At 42.6% G+C, this 25,873-nt stretch overlaps 1 protein-coding gene across 1 annotated transcript in view; it reads left to right on the forward strand.

The window, feature by feature from the left end:
- Positions 1–25,873, forward strand: part of MGAT4A (alpha-1,3-mannosyl-glycoprotein 4-beta-N-acetylglucosaminyltransferase A) — a 429,885-nt gene that overhangs the window by 338,579 nt on the left and 65,433 nt on the right. The window contains exons 9-11 of the mRNA XM_053707698.1: positions 1,895–2,009; positions 22,526–22,656; positions 23,120–23,227. Of these exons, the coding sequence (XP_053563673.1) occupies positions 1,895–2,009; positions 22,526–22,656; positions 23,120–23,227 (354 nt within the window). The remainder of the gene's footprint in view (positions 1–1,894; positions 2,010–22,525; positions 22,657–23,119; positions 23,228–25,873) is intronic.

Genomic DNA, 25,873 nt, shown 5'->3' on the forward strand with positions numbered 1-25,873 from the left:
GGGGAGGTTTCTCTGAGAGTGTCATTGATACTCTTATTCAAGCTCGTAAACCAGTTACTCAGCGTATCTACCACAAGGTGTGGAGGACCTACTTATTCTGGTGTGAAAAGCGTGGTTTTTCCTGGCACAGAGTTAAGGTTGCCAGGATCTTATCTTTTCTCCAGGATGGGCTGAAGAAGGGCCTTTCTGCTAGTTCCCTGAGAGGACAGATTTCGGCCCTGTCGGTTTTATTGCACAAGAGACTGGCTGAGCTTCCAGACGTGCAGTTCTTTGTTAAGGCTCTGATTAGGATCAGACCTGTGTTTATATCTGGGGCTCCTCCTTGGAGCCTAAATCTTGTTCTTCAGGTTTTGCAACAGGTTCCGTTTGAGCCTGTGCATTCTGTTGACATTAAATTGTTATCGTGAAAGGTTCTCTTTTTATTGGCTATTGCCTCTGCACTCAGAGTTTCTGAGATCTCTGCTTTGCAATGTGAGCCCCCTTATCTAATTTTTCATGCAGATAAGGCAGCTTTACGTACTAAATTAGGTTTTCTTCCTAAGGTTGTGTCAGATCGCAACATCAATCAGGAGATTGTGGTTCCTTCCTTGTGTCCTAATCTTTCCTCATCGAAGGAACGCTTACTTCACAATTTGGATGTGGTTCGCACCTTGAAGTTCTATTTTAAGGCTGCTAAAGAGTTTAGACAATCTTCCTCTTGGTTTGTTGTCTATTCGGGGAAGCGTAAGGGGCAGAAGGCTACTTTGACTTCCCTATCGTTTTGGTTAAGGAGTGTCATCCGCTTAGCTTACGAGACAGCGGGAGATTATCCTCCTGAGAGGATAACGGCTCATTCCACTAGAGCAATGGCTTCCTCTTGGGCCTTTAAGAACGAGGCCTCTATGGATCAGATTTGTAAGGAGGATACCTGGTCCTCCTTACATACTTTTTACAATTTTTATGCTTTTACTTCGGCTAAAGCAGCTTTCAGGAAAAAAGTTTTGCAGGCTGTGGTGCCCTCAGAATAGGGTCCGCCTCTTCCTTTTTGTTCCCTCCCATTATTCATTCAGTGTCCTTTGGAGCTTGGGTATAGTTTTCCCAACAGTAAGAAATAAAGCCGTGGATTCTCCCTATCTTAGGAAGGAAAACATAATTTATGCTTACCAGATAAATTCCTTTCCTTCCGGATAGGGAGAGTCCACGTCCCCGCCCATTTTTTATTGTCTATGGGCGGTCCCCTATTATTTATCTTATTCTTCTGGCACCATTTATACCCTAATGTTTCTCCTACTTTTCCTTGTTCCCTCGGCAGAATGACTGGGTAATGAGGAAGTGGGAGGGATATTTAAGCCTTTGACTGGGGTGTCTTTGCCTCCTCCTGGTGGCCAGGTGTTGTAATTCCCAACAGTTAGGAATAAAGCCGTGGACTCTCGCTATCCGAAAGGAAAGGAATTTATCTGGTAAGCATAAATTATGTTTTGTTCTGAGTCCTAATCTTAGCGTTAACGTAGCTGTAATTGATGTACTATATATACCAAGTGGGATATTTCTACAATTTATATACAGTTATACACTATGAAACTTTCTTTATTTTCTCTTTAAAGTTATGAGGAGGAACTTTCCAAGGACTTTCATCTACTTTATTCAGTGTACAGTACACAGTGTTGTATTCTTTTTTTATTTAATAATAATGTTTTATGGGTGGGTTTTTTTTTTTGCGATAGAGCTGTATTATATAGTCTGTATAAACATAATGGTTGCTGGTAATATTTTACTGTGAAAGGAAATACTTTTGTATTAAATTAGTTATTTTAATAACCCACCTCAAAATATAGTTTAAGGAGATTATTTGTTTCCAGAATATCAAGTATTTATTTTACAATAATACTAAATAATCTGTTGTCTCTCCCCAAAGCTTGAAGATGATATTGTTGCCAAGCAAAATTATTTTAATACAATAAAGAATTTTGCGCTTCAGCTGGCTTCTGAAGATTGGATGATTCTTGAATTTTCTCAATTAGGATTTATAGGTAAGAAAGATACACATCAATAATGTGTTTGATTCCTTAAAAATATTTTTTTAGTATCAAGTTGCATAAATTAATTTTAGTATTTACCTGAAGATCAATGCTACAGCTTTTCACAGAGAACTGTGGTGAAAAATGAAGGCAGTTAACTTGTTTTTTTATTTTGTGATGCATTGTTCTAAATGAAATTAAATTGGGATTTATAAAAAGGTTACATCGATTCAGGAAAAAATTATAATTGCTGAATTTAAACTCACGGTTTCTATATCCATGTTTGTTCTGTACATTTGTTTTTAGCGTTGGTTCTCGCTTCTCAAATTAAATAATGCACAAAATTATTCATAGGAAGTAAATGTAATGCACATAGATCATAGCAGTATCATAAACATTTCTAGTGCCTTTATATTTTGTACTGCTGCGTTGTTTGTCATTTATCAATTTGTAGATTTTTGCCCCATTTAGGGCCAGATTATGAGTAGAGCAGTATTTATCACTTCTGCTCATGCTCTAACTCCGCTAGAAGTAAGCTTATTGCGCACGTTGGGTAGCACTGTTATTACAAGTTGAAAGCAAAAAGTTTTCACTGGCGTGCTAAACCAATACACATAAAAAGTCAAGTGTCAGGGTTTTTTCCCTGTTTTGTTTGCCATGTGCTGCAGGCAGCCATTTTACTCACCTCTCTTGCTGACTATGGTGCATTGTGGGGGATGCTGCTCATTTCCTGCACTTCCTTTTATGGCCAGACTGGTGTGCATCATCTGTGAGAGACAGGATGCAGTCTCAGAATTGTGATGTCATCACTTAACATTTTAAAGGCGTTGTCTCAGACCCGTTTGTGAGAGTTCCTGTGTATTACCTGGCTGCCTGACGTCCTTCCTGGTTCCTGATCCCTGGCTTGTTCCTGACTCTGCTGTTTTCCTTGTTCCTGATTCCGGCTTGTCTGACTATTTGCTTTGGCTCCTGACTCGGCTCGTCTGACTACCAGCTCTGGTTTTGACTCCTGGCTTGTTATTTGACTTGTGGACTTTTTATTTATTTTTTGTTATTCTCGTCTCAGCCTGATTCCTGGCACCCTGACATTACGCAAAGGCCATGAATCCTGATGCTGCTAATTATTCACCTTTACCTGCCATCATTTCCAGGATGGATAAACAGGATCACCGCTTGGATCAATTTACACTAGCCCTGCAAACCCTGCTGACTCACACTGCACATTTGGACCAAAGTGTCCCACAAGTTATGGCTGCTCCTGTTTCCACTGCTGCACCTAGTCCTACCAGGAGCATGTCCGGTTCTGCACCTCTACCTCAGTGATATGGAGGCGATCCTATTCAGTGCAGAGGGTTTTTGAACCAGGTGGTCATTTACTTTGAGATGTTACCTCAGGCGTTTCCCTCTGACAGAGCTAAGGTGGGATTTCTCTTCTCGTTACTCTCTGACACAGCTCTTGCCTGGGCTAATCCCTTGTGGTAGACTAATAAACCTGTGATTTCAAATACCCTACGAAAGGAGGCCACAAATTCAGGGTATTCCGGCTTTGGAGGAGCATCTCCGGCAACTCCGTTCCTCGTGGGTGTAGATTCAGGATTGCCTTCATCGTTCTATGCAGTGCCAAAAGTTCCAGGCTGATCGTAGGTGTCTGCTCGCGCCTTCCTACCAGGTTGGTGAGAGAGTTTGGCTGTCCTCCCGCAACTTGAACCTTCGTTTGCCTTCCAATAAACTGGCTCCCCGTTATGTTGGTCCTTTTCGAATACTCCGACGGGTCGGTCAATCCTGTGACCTTCCTCCTGCAATGCGCATCTCCAATGTTTTTCATATCTCCCTCTTGAAACCATTGGTTTGTAATCGGTTTACTACTGTGTTGCCTCATCCCTGTCCTATCTTTGTTGACAACCATGAGGAGTATGAGGTCAGCAGCATTATTGACTCTCGTATGTCCAGGGGCCGTGTACAGTATTTGGTTCACTGGAGGGGCTACGGTCCGGAGGAGCGTTCTTAGGTTCCCTCCTCTGATGTTCATGCTCCCGCCCTCCTCCGTGCCTTCCATGCCCGTTTCCCCAATAAGCCTTTTGTCCTTCCGTGGGGGATGGGTTGTTGAGGAGAGGGTACTGTCAGGGTTTTTTTCCCTGTTTTGTTTGCCATGTGCTGCTGGCAGCCATTTTACTCACCTCTCTTGCTGACTATGGAGCATTGTGGCGGATGCTGCTCATTTCCTGCACTTCCTTTTATGACCAGACTGGTGTGCATCATCCTGACTCTGCTGTTTTCCTTGTTCCTGATTCCGGCTCGTCTGACTATTCGCTTTGGCTCCTGACTTGGCTCGTCTGACTACCAGCTCTGGTTTTGACTCCTGGCTTGTTATTTGACTTGTGGACTTTTTATTATTTTTTGTTATAAATAAAGGTGTGATTATTTTTGCACTTCTCGTCTCAGTCTGATTCCTGGCAACCTGACACCAAGGTTAGAATATCGTGACCGCGTTAGCGTATTCCTCAATAGAAGTCAATGGAGCAAAAAAAGTGTGTGTGGGGGGGACCTACTTGCACGCAAACCTGATCGCATATTCTCAAGTGTGCTAACCCGACATGAAAATATGAATATTTCATATTCCAATGTTCTTCACATAGCAGAATATGTTCTATGTATTCATAAATACATTTATATATTTACAATAAATACACAGTATAATCTTTTTAAATATGACTATTGCAAAAATATGCTTTTATATGTTTTCATCTACTTAAAGGGACATTCCGGCCAAAACTTGAATCCACATGTGGTTGCATTTCCCTTTTGAATAGAATCATTTTTGTAATATACATGTTTTAGCAAAAATGTTTCTTATATAAGTTATAGCTGTTTCAAAAGTGTATTTAAATATGCATTGTGGACCAGCATTTGCCTGAGGTGTTTGTACCATCTGGTAATTACTCAGTTTGTTAATTGCTGATATAATACAAGCCCCACTGGCGCTCTGAGTAGCAGCAGTATTTAAATGCTGGTGCACTGAGAATATCTAGTTATGCTTCACATGCAGAGAAAAATGTTAACACTAAAACAGTGATAACTTTTAATAAAAGCATTTTTACCAAAACATGTATACTGCAAATATGTTTCTATTCAACAATGCAATTAATCTATATGTATTTAAATTTTGTCTGGAATGTCCCTTTAATTGCAAAGGTCTCCAATGCACTTATATCTATACTAGTCCTAAAGCCTGTGTACACAGGCTGTTTTTTGCAGTACAGTGGCCCCACCCCTTGCTCTCTCTCTTTCCCCCCTCTCTTTTGCTCTCTTTCCCTCTCTTTTGCACTCTCTCTCCCCATCTCTTTCTTTTACAAGATATGACGAGTCCACGGATTTCATCCTTACTTGTGGGATGTTATCCTCCTGCTAGCAGGAAGTGGCAAAGAGCACCACAGCAGAGCTGTATATATAGCTCCTCCCTTCCCTCCACCTCCAGTCTTTCTCTTTGCCTGTGTTAGTGATAGGAAGAGGTAAAGTGAGGTGTTGGTTTAGTTTCTTCAATCAAGACGTTTTTTATTTTAAAATGGTGCCAGTGAGTACTATTTTTCTCAGGGAGAAATCATCAGTCACTTAATCCCTAGGAGGAGTGGAGACATCTTATTTTTCTGCCCTGATACTAATGATCTTAGCAAAAATTATCTAAGATCCGATTGGTTTTCCACTGAGCAGTTGAAGGTAGTGTAACGAAATATCTTCAGTGTGGAGAACCGTGTCATGATACAAGCAGCATTGAGGTATGTTCAGTCATTTGTTTCTGGGGAGACTGGTTACATCAGAACAGGCTGACATTTTTCCCTAACTGGGGAGGGATACTCAGTAAGCACTATAGATATAAAAATGGTGTTCCTGGATCCCCTTTTGTTATAATGATATTATCAGTGTGTTTGATTTGCACTTATTCATATGTGGGCTGACGCTGGGAGATGCGGTTTTGCTATCTATGGGCTGGTGGTTTTCTTTCGTCATCAAAATAACAGGCCTGAGAGAGAGCTTTATTATGTTTTATTATTATTATTATTGACATGTTTGTTTTTCGGCCCATGCGGGCTTAAGTGCGGCTCGAGTATGCCCACAATGGGCGGGGCCTATTTTCGCGCACTCAGTCACGCAGTCTTCAGCCGGAACAAGTAGCACGGTCCTGAGCTCCGGTGGGGCCTAAGTTGATTTGTACTCCAGTGGTACAGAGGGACTTAGGGTCGCTATATAAGACGAAGCAGTGTAATTTGGAGCAGGTTGGCACCACAGCAGAGCTGTGACGAGATGCAGAGGCCTTAAGTGTTGATAAAATTCATAAGCTTCATAAAAGTTGATATTAATTGATAAATAGCTTGCCAAACAAGCGGTGCAATATTGTAAGGATTATTGGAACACATAAGGACATTTTTTATTACCGCAAACTCTATTTTGCCATAATTGCAGTTGACAGAAAAATTCTTGTGCTTTTATTATTTAAAGGCGCAGTACATGTTTTTTTGTCTTATCACTTTTGTTTATATAATTGAACTCAGAGCTCAATATTTTAAGTAAAGAACGACTAATATTGCTATTGCTAGTCTGTTTAACATGTCTAAACTTGAGGAAACTACTTGTTCTATGTGTTTAGATGCCATTGTGGAACCCCCTCTTACTTTGTGTCCCTCGTGTACTGCAAGGGCTTTACAATGTAAAAAGCATATTTTATGTAAAGAACGTGTGCCTAAGGATGATTCTCAGTCTGAGGAGAATCAGGATATGCCACCAAATTCTCCCCAAGCGTCACAACCTTTAATGCCCACCCAAGCGACGCCAAGTTCTTCAACTGCGTCTAATTCATTTACTCTGCAGGATATGGCTGCAGTTATGTCAACTACCCTTACAGAGGTATTGTCTAAGTTGCCAGTGTTACAGGGCAAACGCAGCAGGACAGAAGTCAATGTGAATACTGAGTCCTCTGATGCTTTGTTAGCTATTTCCGATGCACCCTCACAGGGATCTGATTTGGGGATCAGGTAACTTCTGTCTGAGGGGGAACTTTCCGATTCAGGAAGTGTCTTGCCTCAGACGGACTCGGACGTCATGTCCTTTAGATTTAAGCTTGAACATCTCCGCCTGTTACTTCGGGAGGTTTTAGCGACTCTGGATGATTGTGACACTATTGTGGTACCACCAGAGAAATTGTGTAAGATGGACAAATAATTAGAGGTACCTGCTTACACTGATGTTTTCCCGATTCCAAAGAGAATTTCGGAGATTATCAAGAGGGAATGAGACAGACCGGGTATCCCGTTCTCACCGTCTCCTAATTTTAAAAAGATGAATCCCATAGCTGACACTGTTCGGGACTCTTGGAAGACAGTCCATAAGGTGGAGGGAGCTATATCTACCCTAGCTAAGCGTACAACTATTCCTATTGAGGACAGTTTTGCTTTCAAAGACCCTATGGATAAGAAATTGGAGGGTCTGCTAAAGAAACTGTTGATTCATCAAGGTTTCCTTTTACAACTGACGGCCTGCATTGTACCAGTTACCAGGGATAGGCAAGGTGTCCGTACACGGACACTGGTGTCCGTGATTAGCCCTTGCAGTGTCCGCCACAACCTTAGTATATCTTTTCATTCTGATTAAATAATAGGAATAAAAAAAAATATGTAGTGTGAATAAAGTTAGTGGCTTGTCAAGAGACTGCTAGCGATATTGGGTGATAAGTTATGGAATAAATAAAGCCTTATTGAAATACTGGATGTGTATCTGCATCTGTATAATAACACCCAGCTCTATACAAAGACACAGTAGTGACACTGGCACATGCGTATAGCCAGACAAGGGCTGGTTATAGGGTCAGTGGTATCTGCATTAGTATTATTACACCCAGCGCTATATAATGACACAGTAGTGACACTGGCACATGTGTATAGCCAGACAAGGGCTGCTTATATGGTCAGTGGTATCTGCATCAATATAATAACACCCAGCTCTATACAAAGACACAGTAGTGACACTGGCACATGTGTATAGCTAGACAAGGGCTGGTTATAGGGTCAGTGGTATCTGCATCAGTATAATTACACCCAGCGCTATATAATGACACAGTAGTGACAGCGGCACATGGGTATAGCAAGACAAGGGCTTGTTATAGGGTCAGTGGTATCTGCATCAGTATAATAACACCCAGCGTTATATAATGACACAGTAGTGACACTGGCACATGCGTATAGCCAGAGGAGGGCTGGTTATAGGATCAGTGGTATCTGCATTAGTATAATAACACTAAGCACTCTACACAGACACAATAGTGACACTGGCTCATGGGTATAGCTAGACTAGGGCTTGTTATAGGGTCAGTGGTATCTGCATCAGTATAATAACACCCAGCTCTATACAAAGACACAGTAGTGACACTGGCACATGCGTATAGCCAGGCAAGGGCTTGTTATAGGATCAGTGGTATCTGCATCAGTATAATAACACCCAGCTCTATACAAAGACACAGTAGTGACACTGGCACATGCGTATAGCCAGACAAGGGCTGGTTATAAGTTCAGTGGTATCTACATCAGTATAATAACACCAAGCACTGTAAAATAATGTTTTTAATTTTAAATGTACCTTGGTGTCCTTTACTAAGGTCTGTACTTTGGAAAATGTCCGCCACAGCCTTTGTCTGTGCCTATCCCTGCCAGTTACCACTGCGGCAGCCTTCTGGTTTGATGCATTAGAAGAGTCTCTTAAGACTGAGTCTCCTTAAGAGGATATTTTAGATAGAATTAAGGCTCTTAAGCTGACTAATTCTTTTATTACAGATGCCGCCTTTCAGATTGCCAAATTAGTGGCTAAGAATGCCGGATTTGACAATTTAGAGCGTAGAGCGTTATGGTTAAAATCTTGGTCTGCTGATGTGTCATCTAAGTCAAAGCTTTTGGCTATTCCTTTCAAGGGAAAAACCCTATTCGGGCCTGACTTGAAAGAAATCATTTCTGACATTACGGGAGGTAAGGGTCATCTCCTTCCTCAAGATAGAACTGCTAAACTGAGGGGAAACAAAATAATTTTCGTTCCTTTAGAAACTTTAAAGGAGTCCCCTCTTCTTCCTCTTCTTCCACCAAGCAGGAAGGGAATTTTACTCAGGCCAAGTCCGTCTGGAGACCCAACTAGGCTTGGAACAAGGGTAAGCAACCCAAAAAGCCAGCTGCTGCTACCAAGATAGCATGAAGGGGCGGCCCCTGATCCGGGACCGGATCTAGTAGGGGGCAGACTTTCTTTCTTTACCCAGGCTTGGGTAAGAGATGTTCAGGATCCTTGGAAACTAGAAATAGTTTCCCAAGGGTATCAACTGGAATTCAAACGTTCTCCCCCAAGGGGGAGATTTCTTCTTTTGAGATTGTCTGTAGACCAGATAAAAAGAGAGGCGTAATTCATCCCATTCCCATACTGGAACAGGGGCAGGGGTTTTACTCAAATCTCTTTGTGGTTCCCAAAAAAGAGGGCACGTTTCGTCCTATTTTAGATTTAAAAAGTCTAAACAAGTTTCTCAGAGTCCCATCCTTCAAGATGGAGACCATTCGAACAATTCTGCCATTGATCCAGGAGGGTCAATATATGACTACCGTGGACTTAAAGGATGCATATCTTCATATTCCTATCCACAAGGATCATCACCAGTTTCTAAGGTTTGCCTTTCTGGACATACATTTTCAGTTTGTGGCCCTTCCCTTCGGGTTTCCGCACCCAAGATCTTCACAAAAGTTCTAGGGTCACTTCTATCGGTTCTCAGGCCGCGGGACATTGCAGTGGCGCCTTATCTGGACGATATTCTGATCCAGGCGTCGTCTTACCATCTCACAAAGTCTCATACAGACATGGTTCTGTCCTTTCTGAGGACTCACGGGTGGAAGGTGAATCTAGAAAAGAGTTAATTAATTCCACAGACAAGGTTTTCCTTCTTGGGAACTCTAATAGATTCCATATCTATGAAGATTTTCTTGATGGAGGTCAGAAAGTTAAAGATTCTGAATACATGCCTAGCTCTTCAGTCCAATCCTCGGCCATCAGTGGCTCAGTGCATGGAGGTAATTGGATTGATGGTGGCGGCAATGGACATCATTCCGTTTGCTCGTTTTCATCTAAGACCACTACAACTGAGCATGCTCAGGCAGTGGAATGGAGATTATGCAAATTTGTCTCCTCAGATAGATCTGGATCAGGAGACAAGAGACTCTCTTCTTTGGTGGTTGTCGCAGGATCATCTGTCCCAAGGGATGTGCTTCCGAAGACCCTCATGGGTGACAGTGACAACGGACGCCAGTCTACTAGGCTGGGGTGAAGTCTGGAAGTCTCTCCTTCCAATCAATATTCTGGAATTAAAAGCAATATTCAATGCGCTTCAGGCATGGCCTCAGTTGGCTTCGGCCAAATTCATCCGTTTCCAGTCGGACAACATCACGACTGTGGCTTACATCAATCATCAGGGAGGAACAAGGAGTTCCTTAGCAATGACAGAAGTATCTAAGATAATTTGGTGGGCGGAAACTCACTCTTGTTATCTGTCAGCAATCTACATCCCATGAGTGGACAACTGGGAAGTGGACTTTTTAAGCAGACAGACGTTTCATCCGGGGGAGTGGGAACTTCATCCGGAGGTCTTTGCCACTCTGATCCTCAGATGGGGCAGACCGGAATTGGATCTGATGGCGTCTCGTCAGAATGCCAAGCTCCCAAGATACGGATCCAGGTCAAGGGATCCTCAGGCCGAACTGATGGATGCCTTGGCAGTGCCTTGGTCGTTCAACCTAGCTTATGTGTTTCCATTGTTTGCTCTCCTTCCCCGGGTGATTGCTCGGATCAAACAGGAGAGGGCTTCAGTAATTCTAGTCGCACCTGCGTGGCCTCGCAGGACTTGGTATGCTGATCTAGTGGGCATGTCCTCTCTGCCACCGTGGAAGCTTCCATTGAGGCAGGACCTTCTCATTCAGGGACCCTTCAAACACCCAAATCTAGTTTCTCTGCAACTGACTGCTTGGAGATTGAACGCTTGATTTTATCTAAGCGGGGGTTCTCTGATTCGGTCATTGATACTTTGATTCAGGCACATAATCCTGTCACTAGAAAAATCTACCATAAGATATGGCGTAAATATCTTTGTTGGTGTGAATCCAAGGGCTACTCATGGAGTAGAGTTAGGATTCCCAGGATTCTGTCTTTTCTCCAAGAAGGACAAATATCTGCTTTGTCAATTTTACTACACAAACGTCTGGCAGATGTTCCAGATGTTCAGTCTTTTTGTCAGGCTCTGACCAGAATCAAGCCTGTGTTTAGACCAATTGCTCCACCCTGGAGTTTGAATTTAGTTCTTAATGTTCTTCAAGGGGTTCCGTTTGAACCCATGCATCCCATAGATATTAAGTTATTATCTTGGAAAGTTTTGTTTTTGGTTGCTATTTCTTCTGCTCGTAGAGTTTCTGAGCTTTCAGCGTTACAATGTGATTCGCCTTATCTTATCTTCCATTATGATAAGGTGGTTTTACGTACAAAACCTGGTTTCCTTCCTAAGGTTGTTTCTAATAAGAATATTAATCAGGAAATTGTTGTTCCTTCATTATGTCCTAAGCCTTCTTCTAAAAAGGAGCGTATGTTGCATAACTTGGACGTGGTCTGTGCCCTGAAGTTTTACTTGCAGGCGACTAAGGATTTCCGTCAATCATCTTCATTATTCATTGTTTTTTCTGGAAAGTGTAGGGGTCAGAAAGCTACGGCTACCTCTCTTTCTTTTTGGCTGAAGAGTATCATCCGTCTGGCGTATGAGACTGCTGGACAGCAGCCTCCTGAAAGAATTACGGCTCATTCTACTAGGGCTGTGGCTTCCTCATGGGCATTTCAAAACAATGCTTCTGTTGAACAGATTTGCAAGGCTGCAACTTGGTCGTCTCTTCACACTTTTTCCAAATTTTACAAATTGGATACTTTTGCTTCTTCTGAAGCTGTTTTTGGGAGAAAGGTTCTTCAAGCAGTGGTGCCTTCCATTTAGGTTCCTGTCTTGTCCCTCCCTTTCATCCGTGTCCTGTAGCTTTGGTATTGTATCCCACAAGTAAGGATGAAATCCTTGGACTCGTCATATCTTGTAAAAGAAAAGGAAATTTATGCTTACCTGATAAATTTATTTCTTTTACGATATGACGAGTCCACGGCCCACTCTGTCATTTCTAAGACAGGTATGTACTTATTTTTATAAACTTCAGTCACCTCTGCACCTTTGGCTTTTCCTTTCTCTTCCTAACTTCGGTCGAATGACTGGAGGTGGAGGGAAGGGAGGAGCTATATATACATCTCTGCTGTGGTGCTCTTTGCCACTTCTTGCTAGCAGGAGGATAAATCCCACAAGTAAGGATGAAATCCATGGACTTGTCATATCGTAAAAGAAATAAATTTATCAGGTAAGCATAAATTTCCTTTTTGCGCTCTCTCTCCCCGTCTCTTTTGCGCTCTCTCCCCCCCCCCTCTCTTTTGCTCTCTCTCTCCCCTCTCTTTTGCTCTCTCTCCCCCTCTCTTTTGATCTCCCTCCCCCCTCTCTTTTGTTCTCTCTCCCTCCCCCCTCTCTTTTGCTCTATCTCTCTTCCCCCTCTCTTTTCTTCTCTCTCCCTCTCTTTTGCTCTCTCTATCTTCCCCCTCTCTTGCGCTCTCTCTCTCCGGCTCTCTCTCTCTCTCCCCCCTCTCTTTTGTTCTCTCTCCCCCCTCTCTTTTGCTCTCTCTTCCCCCCTCTCTTTTGCTCACTCTCCCCCCTCTCTTTTGCTCTCTCTCCCCCCTCTCTTTTGCTCCCTCTCCCCCTCTATTCTGCTCTCTCTCCCCCTCTCTTTTGCTCTCTCCCCCCCTCTCTTTTGCTCTCCCCCCCCCCCTCTCTTTTGCTCTCTCTCCCTCTCTCTTTTGCTCTCTCTCTCTTCCCCCTCTCTTGCTCTCTCTCTGTCCCTTCTCTCTTTTGCCCTTCCCCCTATCTTTTGCTCTCTCTCTCTCTTCCCCCTCTCTTTTGTTTTCTCTTCCCCCACTCTTGCTCTCTCTCCCCCCTCTCTTTTGCTCTCCCCCCTCACTTTTGCTCGCTCTCTTCCTCCCTCTCTTTTGCTCTGTCTCTCTCCCCCCTCTCTTTTGCTCTATCTCCCCATCTCTTTTGCTCTCTCCCCCCTCTCTTTTGCTCTCCCCCTCTCTTTTGCTCTCCCTCCCTCTTTTTTGCTCTCTCTCCCCCTCTCTTTTGCTCTCTCTCCCCCCTCTCTTTTGCTCTCTCTCCCCCCTCTCTTTTGCTCTATCTCCCCCTTCTCTTTTGCTCTCTTTCCCCCTTCACTCTTGCTCTCTCTCTCTGCCCTCTCTCTTGCTCTCTCTCTCTTCCCCCTCTTTTGCTCTCTCTCCCCCCCCCCCCCTCTATTTCTTACTAATAACACAATGAGTCCACGGATCATCTAATTACTATTGGGAATATCACTCCTGCCCAGCAGGAGGCGGCAAAGAGCACCACAACAAAGCTGTTAAATATCACCTAAATTCCCTCCCATCCCAGTCATTCTCTTTGCCTATGTTAGAGCAAGGAAGTTGTAAAGTTAGGTGTTAGAAAAAGATTCTTCAAGCAAGATTTTATTATTTTTTAAGTAGTGCAAGATTGTGCTGCTTTGTTCTAGAGTGTAGTAGTAGTCCATATCAGTCTCTTCAGTAGAGCAGTGCTGGCTTTAGAGCAATGGGAACTTGTGGGACATAATTCTCACTGCACCTCCCATATACTGATGCTGCCCTAACTCTGAAAGCCTGAGTAAAATTACTCAGTCTTTTTTTCTTTCCACAGGGCTATGTGACGGAGAGGACCTCTCAAACCTGGTGAGCTGCCTTGCTGTCTGGCAGATTTGTGAGGTAAGTGCTGACTTTATTATTTCTGGGAAGGAGAAAGAACACTCAGAAAAAGTGGGCACTTTATTTCAAACAAATAAATGACAAAGGAGCAAATTTAATATGAAGGCACTTTATATAAGAAGGGACACTTAAACTCTCCTATACTGGAGAGGATTGATAAGACAGCTGCTTATGCAGGCACTGGAGCTGAGGAAGACTTCTAGGCTATGGTGGTTCCACTACTCCTGGCGGTTAAACTTTATTACAAAATGCAGACCAGGAGATTTTTGTTTTGGGGACGCCCACGATGGGCGGAGCTATGTGAGGCGGCAATCTGTGTTGGGCGCCAATTTTACTTTACTTCCGAGTGCGGAGGGAGAGTATTTTCAGGGTCTGGCTAGAAACGCATGAATTTCTGAAAGCATGCGTTTCTAGGACCGGAGAACGGCTCACTTCTTCTGCTCCTGGGTTCCGGATCATTTATCTAGAGGGAATTATTAAAGGGACACTGAACCCAAATTTTTTCTTTCATGATTCAGATAGAGCATGACATTTTAAGCAACTTTCTAATTTACTTCTATTATCAATTTTTCTTCATTCTCTTGCTATTTTTTATTTAAAAAGCAGCAATGTCATGTATAGGAGCCGGCCCATTTTTGGTTGAGAACCTGGGTTATGCTTGCTTATTGATGGGTAGATGTAAGTCTCCAATAACCAAGCGCTATCCATGGTGCTGAACCTAAAATGGGCTGGCTGCTAAGATTTACATTCCTGCTTTTAAAAAAAGATAGCAAGAGATCGAAGAAAAATTGATAATAGGAGTAAATTAGAAAGTTGCTTAAAATGTCATGCTCTATCTGAATCATGAAAGAAAAAATATGGGTTCAGTGTCTCTTTAAGCTCTGGTGTAGCAGATCAGGTAGGCACCTCAGCAAAGAAGCTGAGGTGTAGAGGTGTTGTTTTATTATTATTCAAAAGCATTTTCTAATTCTGCAGACTAAAATTAAAAAGTTGCGGTTTAAATTTAAAGGGACAGTAACGTTTTGGTTATTTTAATTTTTTATTAAAAAATCAAGGTTATAATTTGATAATTTGATCCATTGTGAGTCAGAATGGACCAAGAGGCTTTGCAAAATGTGTGTTTTGATGCCAATGTGGAACCACCAATCCCTTTCTGTTCCTCATGTATTGAGAGGACTTTAAATTATAGGTATAAACTTTTTTCTGAGCCAACATTTTCTAAGGCGGATGTTGTCCAGGAGTCTAATGACAATGTTCAATATGTGCCGCAGCTTTCTCCTCAAGCGTCAATGCTCTCACCCATCACCTGATTATGTCACCTGTGCACTGGTTCAGCTATCATTTAAACCTGCCCTGTTGGGGGTACTTGCTGCCCTCTGTACATGTGTTTCTCCGGCGTATCATATCTCCTCCTGGAGTTACGTTGCAAGACCTTGCTTCCCTCATGTATTCTGCAGTTTCTGATGCGTTGTCTGCTTTCCCCATGTTGCAGGGAAAACGCAAGAGAAAAAATAAACTTTCAGTTAGTGAGGTTACTGATGCAGTTGTCACTATTTCGAACGCCCCCTCCCAGTAGCCTGAGAAGGATACTTCGGTAACATCTGAGGGTGAAATCTCAGATTCTGACAGTGTAATTCCTCCTGCTGATACTGAAGTTGTATCTTTCAGGTTTAAGCTAGAACACCTCCGTCCATTACTCCAGTAGGTTTTAGCCTCTTTGTATGACTACGACACTATGGTCGTAGTTAATCCTAAGAAATCCAGTAAGCTAAAGAAATATTTTAATGTACCTTCCTCGGTAGAGGTTTTTTCAGTACCAGACTAAGCTTCTGAAATCATTGCTAAGGAATGGGAGAGACCGGGTATCCCTTTTTCTCCATCTCCTATATTTAAAAAGATGCTTCCCATAGCGGACTCTATCAAGGAGGTGGAAGGAGCTGTTTCCACTCTGGCCAAGAGAACTACTATCCCCATAGAGGATATTTGTGTCTTTAAAGATCCTATGGACAAACAAAAAATTAGAGGGGTTACTCAAGAAGATGTATGTACACCAAGGTTTACAATGGCAACCTGCTGTGTGCATTGCTACCGTCACTAGTGCGGCGGCATATTGGTTTGATGCGTTGTCTGATGCTATTAGGACAGACACTCCCCTTGATGAGATCCAGGATAGGTTAAAAGCCCTTAAGTTGGCTAATTCCTTTATTACTGACGCTTCCCTACAGGTTATCAAACTGGGAGCAAAGATTTCAGGTTTTGCTGTACTAGCCCGCAGGGCTTTATGGTTAAAACCTTGGTCTGCGGATGTGTCATCTAAGTCTAAACTTTAAGCAATTCCTTACAAGGGAAAGACCTTGTTTGGACCGGGTTTGATGAAAATAATCTCTGACATTACGGGAGGAAAGGGTCATCTTCTCCCTCAGGATAAAAGAAACAAGCAAAAGGGATGTCAGAGTAATTTTCGTTCCTTTCGAAATTTCAAGGGAAATTCTTCCGCTTCCTCTTCCAAGCAAGAAAAGTCTAAACCTTCCTGGAGACCCAATCAGTCTTGGAACAAGGGAAAACAATCCAAAAAGCCTCTTATTGAATCTAAGACAGCATGAAGGGCCTGCCCCCGATCCGGGACCGGATCTTATAGGGGGCAGACTTTCCTTCTTCGCTCAGGCTTGGGTTCGAGATGTTCAGGATCCCTGGGCTGTGGACATAGTGTCCCAAGGATACAAACTAGAGTTCAAGAATTTTCCTCCCAGAGGCAGGTTTCTGCTTTCAAGATTATCTGTAGACCAGACAAAAATAGAGGCGTTCTTACACTGTGTACAGGACCTCTCCGACCTGGGAGTGATAGTTCCTGTTCCGATGCAGGAACGGGGTCTGGGGTTTTATTCCAATTTGTTTGTGGTTCCCAAAAAGGAGGGAACCTTCAGACCAATTTTAGATCTCAAGAGTCTAAACAAATTCCTCAGAGTACCGTCCTTCAAGATGGAAACTATTCGTTCCATTCTTCCTTTGGTCCAAGAGGGTCAATTTATGACAATGGTGGATTTAAAGGACGCATACCTGCATGTTCCCATTCACAGGGATCATCACAAGTTTCTAAGGTTTGAATTTCTAGACAAACACTTCCAATTCGTGGCTCTTCCTTTCGGCCTTGCCACAGCTCCCAGAATTTTCTCAAATGTTCTGGGATCCCTGTTAGTTGTGCTCCGATTACGGGGCATTGCAGTGGCGCCCTATCTGGACGACATCCTGGTCCAGGCGCCATCCTTTCAACAAGCAAGGTCCCACACGGAAATGTTGTTATCTTTCCTGCGATCTCACGGATGGAAGGTAAATTTGGAAAAGAGCTCCTTAGTTCCAAATACAAGGGTAACTTTCTTGGGAACCATAATAGATTCCCTATCAATGAAGATTTTTCTGACAGAAGTCAGGAAATTAAAGATTTTTTTATTCTTGCCTAGCGCTTCAGTCCGCTCCTCGGCCATCAGTGGCTCAGTGCATGGAGGTAATCGGGCTGATGGTGGCGGCAATGGACATCATCCCGTTCGCTTGTTTCCACCACAGACCTCTGCAGTTAAACATGCTCAGTCAATGGAACGGAGATTATGCAGATTTGTCTCCACAAATACAGCTGGAGCAGGAGACAAGGGATTCTCTTCGTTGGTGGTTGTCTCAGGATCATCTCTCCCAGGGAACCTGCTTTTGCAGACCCTCTTGGGTGATTGTGACAACAGACGCCAGCCTTCTAGGATGGGGAGCAGTCTGGGGCTCTCTAAAGGCTCAGGGAACTTGGACTCAGTCAGAGTCTGTTCTGCCCATAAACATTCTGGAGCTGAGAGCAATCTTCAATGCTCTTCTGGCCTGGCCCCAGTTAGCCTTGGCTCGGTTCATCAGGTTCCAGTCAGACAACATAACTTCAGTGGCTTACACCAACCATCAGGGAGGAACGCAGAGTTCCTTAGCCATGACAGAGGTAGCCAAGATAATTCAGTGGGCAGAGACCAACAATTGCTGTCTGTCGGCGATCCACATACCAGGGATGGACAACTGGGAGGCGGACTTCCTGAGCAGACAGACCTTTCTCCCGGGGGAGTGGGAACTCCATCCGGAAGTGTTTTCCAGCCTGATTCTCAAATGGGGTCAGCCAGAATTGGATCTCATGGCATCTCGGCAGAATGCCAAGCTTCTGAGGTACGGATCGAGGTCAAGGGACCCTTAGGCTGTACTAATAGATGCCCTGGCGGTACCTTAGAATTTCAGTCTTGCATACCTATTTCCTCCGTTCGCTCTTCTTCCTCGGGTCATTGCTCGAATCAAGCAGGAGAGGGCGTCGGTGATCCTCATTGCACCGGCTTGGCCTCGCAGGATTTGGTATGCAGATCTGGTGGACATGTCGTCTCTTCCACCTTGGAGACTTCCGTTGAGGAAGGAACCTTCTACTTCAAGGGCCCTTCCTTCATCCAAATCTAGTTTCTCTGAAGCTGACTGCTTGGAGATTGAACGCTTAATTTTATCCAAGCGGGGATTTTCAGAATCGGTCATTGAGACCATGATTCAAGCTTGTAAACCTGTGACTAGAAAGATTTACCACAAGATATGGCCTAAATATCTATATTGGTGTGAATCCAAGGGCTACTCTTGGAGTAGAGTTAGGATTCCTAGAATTCTGTCATTTCTCCAAGAAGGTTTGGAGAAAGGATTATCGGCCAGTTCCCTAAAGGGTCAAATATCTGCCTTGTCTATTTTGTTACATAAACGTCTGGCACACGTTTCAGACGTGCAGTTGTTTTGTCAGGCCTTGGTCAGGATCAGGCCTGTGATCAAACCAGTTACTCCTCCCTGGAGTCTTAATTTAGTTCTTAAGGTTCTTCAAGGGGCTCCGTTTGAGACTATGCATTCCTTAGATATTAAGTTGTTATCGTGGAAAGTTTTGTTTCTTGTTGCTATTTCTTCTGCTCGTAGAGTGTCAGAGCTCTCGGCATTACAGTATGAGTAACCTTACCTTATTTTTAATTCGGATAAGGTAGTTTTACGTACAAAGTTAGGGTTTCTCCCTAAAGTAGTTTCTGACCGTAACATTAATCAGGAGATTGTTGTTCCTTCCTTGTGTCCTAATCCTTATTCTCAGAAGGAATGACTTTTGCACAATTTAGATGTGGTACGTGCTCTAAAAGTTTACTTACAGGCAACTAAGGATTTTCGTCAGTCTTCTGCTTTGTTTGTGATTTTCTCGGGAAAACGTAAGGGACAGACAGCTACGGCTACTTTTCTTTCTTTTTGGCTGAAGAGTATCATACATTTTTCCTATGAAACTGCGGGACAGCATCCACCAGAGAGAGTTACGGCTCATTCCACGAGGGCTTCCTCATGGGCATTCAAAAATGAAGCTTCTGTGGAATAGATTTGCAAGGCTGCTACTTGGTCCTCTCTTCACACTTTTTCAAAATTCTATAAATTTGACACTTTTGCCTTGGCTGAGGCCGCTTTTGGGAGAAAGGTTCTTCAAGCAGTGGTGCCTTCAGTTTAGGTTCCCTGTATTGTCCCTCCCTTATCATCTGTGTACTCTAGCTTGGGTATTGATTCCCAATAGTAATTAGATGATCCGTGGACTCATCGTGTCATTAGAAAGAAAACAAAATTTATGCTTACCTGATAAATTTCTTTCTTTCTTTACACAATGAGTCCACGGCTCGCCCTGTTCTTTAGACAGGGTGTTAGTATGTTATAAACTTCAGACACCTCTGCACCTTGTTACTTCCTTTCTCTCCTTTACTTCGGTCGAATGACTGGGGTGGGAGGTGATATTTAACAGCTTTGCTGTGGTGCTCTTTGCTGCCTCCTGCTGGGCAGGAGTGATATTCCCAATAGTAATTAGATGATCTGTGGACTCATCGTGTCAAGAAATAAATAAATTTATCAGGTAAGCATAAATTTCGTTTTTGCTCTCCCTCCCCCTCTCTTTTGCTCTCTCTCCCCCCTTCTCTTTTGCTCTCTCTCCCCCCACTCTCTTTCTCTCTCTCTCTTCCCCCTCTCTTGCTCTCTCTCTGTCCCCCCTCTCTTTTGCTCTCTCTCCGTCCCTCTATTTTGCTCTCTCTCCCCTCCCTCTCTTTTGCTCTCTCCCCCCCTCTCTTATGATCTCTCTCACCCCTCTCTTTTGCTCTCTCTCTTCCCCCTCTCTTGCGCTCTCTCTCTCTCCCCCCTCTTTTGCTCTCCTCTCCTTTCTATTGCTCTCTCTCCCCCCTCTCTTTTGCTCCATCTCCCCTCTCTTTTGCTCTCTCTCTACCCCCTTTCTTTTGCTCGCTTTCCCCCTTTCTTTTGCTCTGTCTCTCCCCCCTTTCTTTTACTCTCTCTCTCCCCCTCTCTTTTGCTCTCCCCCTCTCTTTTGCTCTCTCCTCCTCTCTTTTGCTCTCTCTCTAACCCCTCTCTTTTGTTATATCTCTAAACTTTTGTTCTTTCTCCCACCTCTTTTGCTCTCTCTCCCCTCCCTCTCTTTTGCTCTCTCTCCCCATACCTCTATTTTACTCTCTCCCCTCCATCTCTTTTGCTCTCTCTCCCCCTCTCTTTTGCTCTCTCCCCCTCTCTTTTGCTCTCTCTTCCCCTCTCTTGCTCTCTCTCTCCCCCTCTTTTGCTCTCTCTTTGCCCCTCTCTTTTGCTCTCTCTTCCCCTCTCTTTTGCTCTCTCTTCCCCCTCTCTTTGTGCTCTCTCTCCTTGTCTCTTTTGCGCTCTCTCTCTCCCCCTCTATTTTGCTCTCTATCCCCCCTATCTTGCTCTGTCTCCCCCCCTCTCTTTTTCTCTCTCTCTCCCCCTCTCTTTTTTTCTCTCTCTCCCCCTCTCTTTTGCTCTTTCTCTAGCCCCTCTCTTTTGCTGTCTCTTCTCCCTCTCTCTTTTCCTCTCTCCCCCTCTCTTTTGCTCTCTCTCTCCCCCTCTCTTTTTGCTCTCTCTCTCTCCCCCCTCTCTTTTGCTCTCTCTCTCCCCCTTTCTTTTGCTCTTTCTCTAACTCCTCTCTTTTGCTGTCTCTCTCCCCCTCTCTTTTGCTCTCTCTCTCCCCCTTTCTTTCCCCCTCTCTTTTGCTTTTTCTCCCCCCTCTCTTTTGCTCTCTCTCCCCCCCTCTCTTTTTCTCTCTCTCCCCTCCCTCTCTTTTGCTCTCTCTCCCTCCCCTCTCTTTTGCTCTCTCTCCTCCCTGTCTTTTGCTCTCTCTCTCTTCCCCCTCTCTTGCTCTCTCTCTCTCCCCCCTCTCTTTTGCTATCTCTTTCCCCTCTCTTGCTCTCTCTCTCCCCCCCCCCCTCTCTTTTGCTCTCTCCCCCCTCTCTTTTGCTCTCTCCCCCCCTCTCTTTTGCTCTCTCCCCCCCCTCTCTTTTGCTCTCTCCCCCTTTCTCTTTTGCTCTATCTCTAACCCCTCTCTTTTGCTCTGTTTCTAACCCCTCTCTTTTGCTCTCTCCCCTTTCTCTTTTGCTCTCTCCCCTCTCTTTTTTTTTCTCTCTCTCCCCCTCTCTATTGCTCTTCCCCTCTCTTTTGCTCTCTCTCTCTGTGTCCCTCTTTTTTGCTTTCTCTCTCTCTCTGTCCCTCTCTTTTGCTCTCTCCCCTCCTTTGCACTCTCTGTCACGGCCACTCCCACTTCAGTCAACCACACCCACCTTAACACGCCCCCATCTTGGAGCTCCCATCTGACCACGCCCACTTTTGTTGACCACGCCCATTCATCATGGGGCTCCAGCTCGGCCATTCCCCCATCACGGCGCTCCCGCCGGCCACGTCCCCCGCCATAGCAGCTTATGCCCAACCTCTCTGCTCCTAACGTCAAGCTGTTTTGCCTCGCACCGTCTGTCTCTTCAAACAATGTGAGGATTACAGCTGTTTTGCCTCGCGCACTAAAGGCCAGGTAAGTTTGTCTCTACTTCGCATGACTGTATCTGACAAATATACCTGGCCTTTTATTATATAGGATATGAAAATATGTGTCAACATATGTATTTATGTGTTTATATGTGTATGTATATGTCTGTAAATACATATATACACGTATTATAAATACATATGTGAACACATCTATATATTTACATATTTAGACATGTATATGTAGTATATCTGCCTGAGACCTTATATCTTTAAGCCCTTATAACATTTTGTGCCATATTTTTTTTAATAATTTTTATTAGAAAGTGTTATGAGTGTAACTGTACTTTTGTAATGTATTTTTGATGTGTTTTGTGACACTTTTTGTTTTCACAGAACAGTTAAACCAAGCTCTGAGGTTGTGATAATATTTCTAGCATATATTGCACTGGCAAGTTCTCATTTACTTTCAACTGGTAATATGAGCGCTCCTTCCGATGTGTGCAAACAGCCGCAATAAACCTGATATAATTCATGCATAACTGTTAGCACGCCACTTGTAATCTGGTCCTTAATAGGAATATGTTATTCACAATACTAATCCAATAGTTTTCACACTTTTTTTCTATTGTTGAAAGATCTCTAACCTTGTTGATAAAACAGGCAATGTTTTTGTTTGTTAATTTCATTTGTGTAGATGCACATTCAATAAAGTTATTGCATGCAAGTAGTTGGCATTGTCCCAGTACTGTAACTTGATAAATTGCATGTCTCATGATTGTATTCTGCATTTGTTTCAGGTAAAATGTTTCAGGCTCCAGACATAACACTTATTGTTGAGTTCATTTTCATGTTCTTCAAGGAAAAGCCCATCGACTGGCTTCTAGACCACATATTATGGGTGAAAGTCTGTAACCCAGAAAAAGACGCAGTAAGTCATTACTAATACCATTATTCCTCTGCTTTCTTTTTTGTAATGTAATGCTATTTTAGTAGTTGAACTGAGAGTCAGATGGATTCTCAAATGAGATCTACACCTACTTGAAGTAACTGATGTGATAGACCAATAGAGAAGCATGTGAACTATTTATTCTCTGATCTTATATATATATATATCTATTATCCCATTATTTCCCAGTTTGTGTTGTATGAAACCCAATATTTATTTTAATGTGATTAGAGATCCATAAACTGAAAATTCTGAAATGGATCAAAGAAGCAGCTGCTGTAGAAGCACAGTATTCAGTGTTAGGGAAGATTTTTTAGTTCTGGAGAAGAGTTTTGTTATCATTTTTGACTGTGAAAGAGGCATTTCATGAAATGTGCAAGCTATTAAAAAAAAACCTCTTCCTTCTTGCTGTATTGACATTTACATTGTAATTTATTTTTTCCAGAAACATTGCGATAGACAAAAATCTAATTTGCGGATCCGTTTCAGGCCTTCCCTGTTTCAGCATGTTGGGTTGCATTCTTCATTAACAGGGAAAATACAAAAGCTTACAGTAAGTGAAAAACAATTAACTACATTGCCAAGGGGCACCAGAGCTGAAACCATGTCTGTAATCAAGTATCAATGCAAGTCTTCTCTGGGATTTACTGGTCGCAATAAGAAATATCTTGTTGTTTTTTGTGTGATTATGAAAGATGTGTGTGAGTGAGAAATTGTATTATTGCAACAGTAAGTGTATATCAGTTTCTAAATAGGAATGTTTTTGTTTCTTTATTAGTGGGAATTTGTCACTCTTGTTTAGCTAACACATGTATGTCCAAGTAATTCCTATCAAACTAAAGATGATGCACAATAGGGGCACCGCAGTGGATAAAAAGCAAGGGAAGGATCAAATGGATTTTACTTTTTTGCATCTACACCAGATTTTTTTTAGAAAGCCTGCAAAGCCCCTAGAAATTATTTTTATAGGAAAAAGAGCAAAATTATGCATATCATTTGAAAACACTTCATGTTATGCATGTCACACACAGATCACTCATTCTGCATCATATTTATTATAGTTAGGACATTAGCAGTTATTGAAAGATGAATTAATCCATTTGTAATTCAGAAATCGAGGTATGATTGTAGATAATATTTTTTGGAGTATTTAGTTAGCCTGTTTTCCTAACAAACTTCTGGACTTAAATATTTGTACTGTGTGTGTGTATATGTATATATATATATATATATATATATATATATATATATCACTTAGAAAGGTAGAGTCCTATATTCAGTAATAAGAACCAAAGAAGGACAAGGCTACACAGGACAACACTTTAAACCAAGCGATTTGTGGATGATATTCTGGTACTGTGGAAAGGTGATGCTGAGTCTGCAGGCAAGAAAAGATAACAGAAATCTATATCTGACTTATCAGATTAGTGACAAGGAGGCCACATTCCTTGGTTTAAAGATTACTATAAACAATGGCATGCTACTAACCAAAGTTTATCGTAAAGAGACAGCAACCTTACCTTTAGGACAATTTTTAAGACTAAAAAGGTGTTTCTCTACTGAGGCAGATTTTGAGGAACAGGCAGCAGAAATGGCAAAAAGATTTATACAAAGAGGATATTCAAAAAGACAGATACACAAAGGATGGATTAGGGCCAGACAAACACCAAGAACCCAGCTTTTGTATAAAAATAATGAGTCACAGACTCAAAAGAATCAAATTAGATTGATCACAAGGTATAATTCCCATTGGAATAAACTCTGTGACATACTTAATAAACACTGGCATATTTTATCCAACGACAGCTCTGTGGCTAGATATATATCTGAATATCCACTGATGACTGCCAAAAGGGCCCCTAGCATAAAAGACAGGTTAGTGCACAGTGAATTTCAAAAGGAAGTACCCACAAATTGGTTAACTAAATCAAAAGTGGTGAAAGGCTGTCAACCTTGTGGACGGTGTGTATATTGCAAATTTATAGAACAGTCATCTAGTTTATGTACAGAATATTCAGACAAAATCTATAATATAAATGAACGAATTGTATGTAATACTAAGAATGTAATTTACCTATTACATTGTTCGTGTCCCAAATTCTATATCGGTAAGACGACATATGAACTGAAAGACAGAGTTAGGGAGCATAGGGATAGTATTAAGGACAATGATCAGGATAGACGGTGGCTAGGCACTTCCAAATGCTCCATAACTCTGACTTCACCCTATTAAAAGTGCTAGGAATTGAACATATTAGGCTTAAGAGGAGAGGGGGAAACATTGATCAAATATTACTCGAGCATGAATCACGCTGGATGTACAGATTAAACACATTGTCACCCATTGGCCTAAATGAAAAAATAGAATATGCCTGCTTTTTGTGAATCCTTGTTTAAAAACATTAAAACAATTTTAACAATGTAAAGTACATACTAGACCTGTGCAATATGTGATATGTGGTATTATGCATGTATATACCTCACACTTGCAATTGTTTTTAATGTATAAAATGTAACGTGCTGTTAGCATTAATGTAAATATTTAGGCCATGAATAGGTGTCACCTCACAAGTGCTTTCTAAATGTACATTAAAGCATAAAATGAATTACCAGAATAAGGTTGTTGTATGGCGTTAATGTCCCTTTAAGATATAGTAACAAGGGATGTGTAACAAGGTAACAGAATCGGTATTTAAACACCACTAGTAGTGGTAACATTATACATCTGACGAAGCCTCAAGTCCCACCCAGAAAGGGGAGGGGCGAAACGCGTAATGTGTTGATTGTAATTTAGCAGCGTGGAGAACGCCATCAGGTGAAGCGGCTCTGATTGTACCTGCTCACTATATTTATCCCTACCGAAGTTTAGCAAGTGAAGACCCGCATCGGCATGTGCATCACGTAACACAGAAGTATGGAGGTATATAGCAGCCACATGGCATCTACCCCATGAACGAAGGAAGGTGAAAGTATGCCGTGCGGTTTAAGTCTTGCAACCGGTAGTATCCTCTCAGCAAGTAGCATCTGAGTACACTGCTCAGCTGGAAAATCTGTTTCAGGCCTATTTGGGTATATAGGAGGCCTGACTAACATCTTGCTACCGGAGCGTGTATTTACACTGAGTGCCTGGACTGTAGCAGAGAAAAGGGACAGTACCTGTTCTAATTTTACCAGAGCGTGTTTTGACACTATGTGCCTG

This window comes from Bombina bombina, chromosome 3 (assembly GCF_027579735.1).
Source record: "Bombina bombina isolate aBomBom1 chromosome 3, aBomBom1.pri, whole genome shotgun sequence".
NCBI classification, from domain to species: domain Eukaryota; kingdom Metazoa; phylum Chordata; class Amphibia; order Anura; family Bombinatoridae; genus Bombina; species Bombina bombina.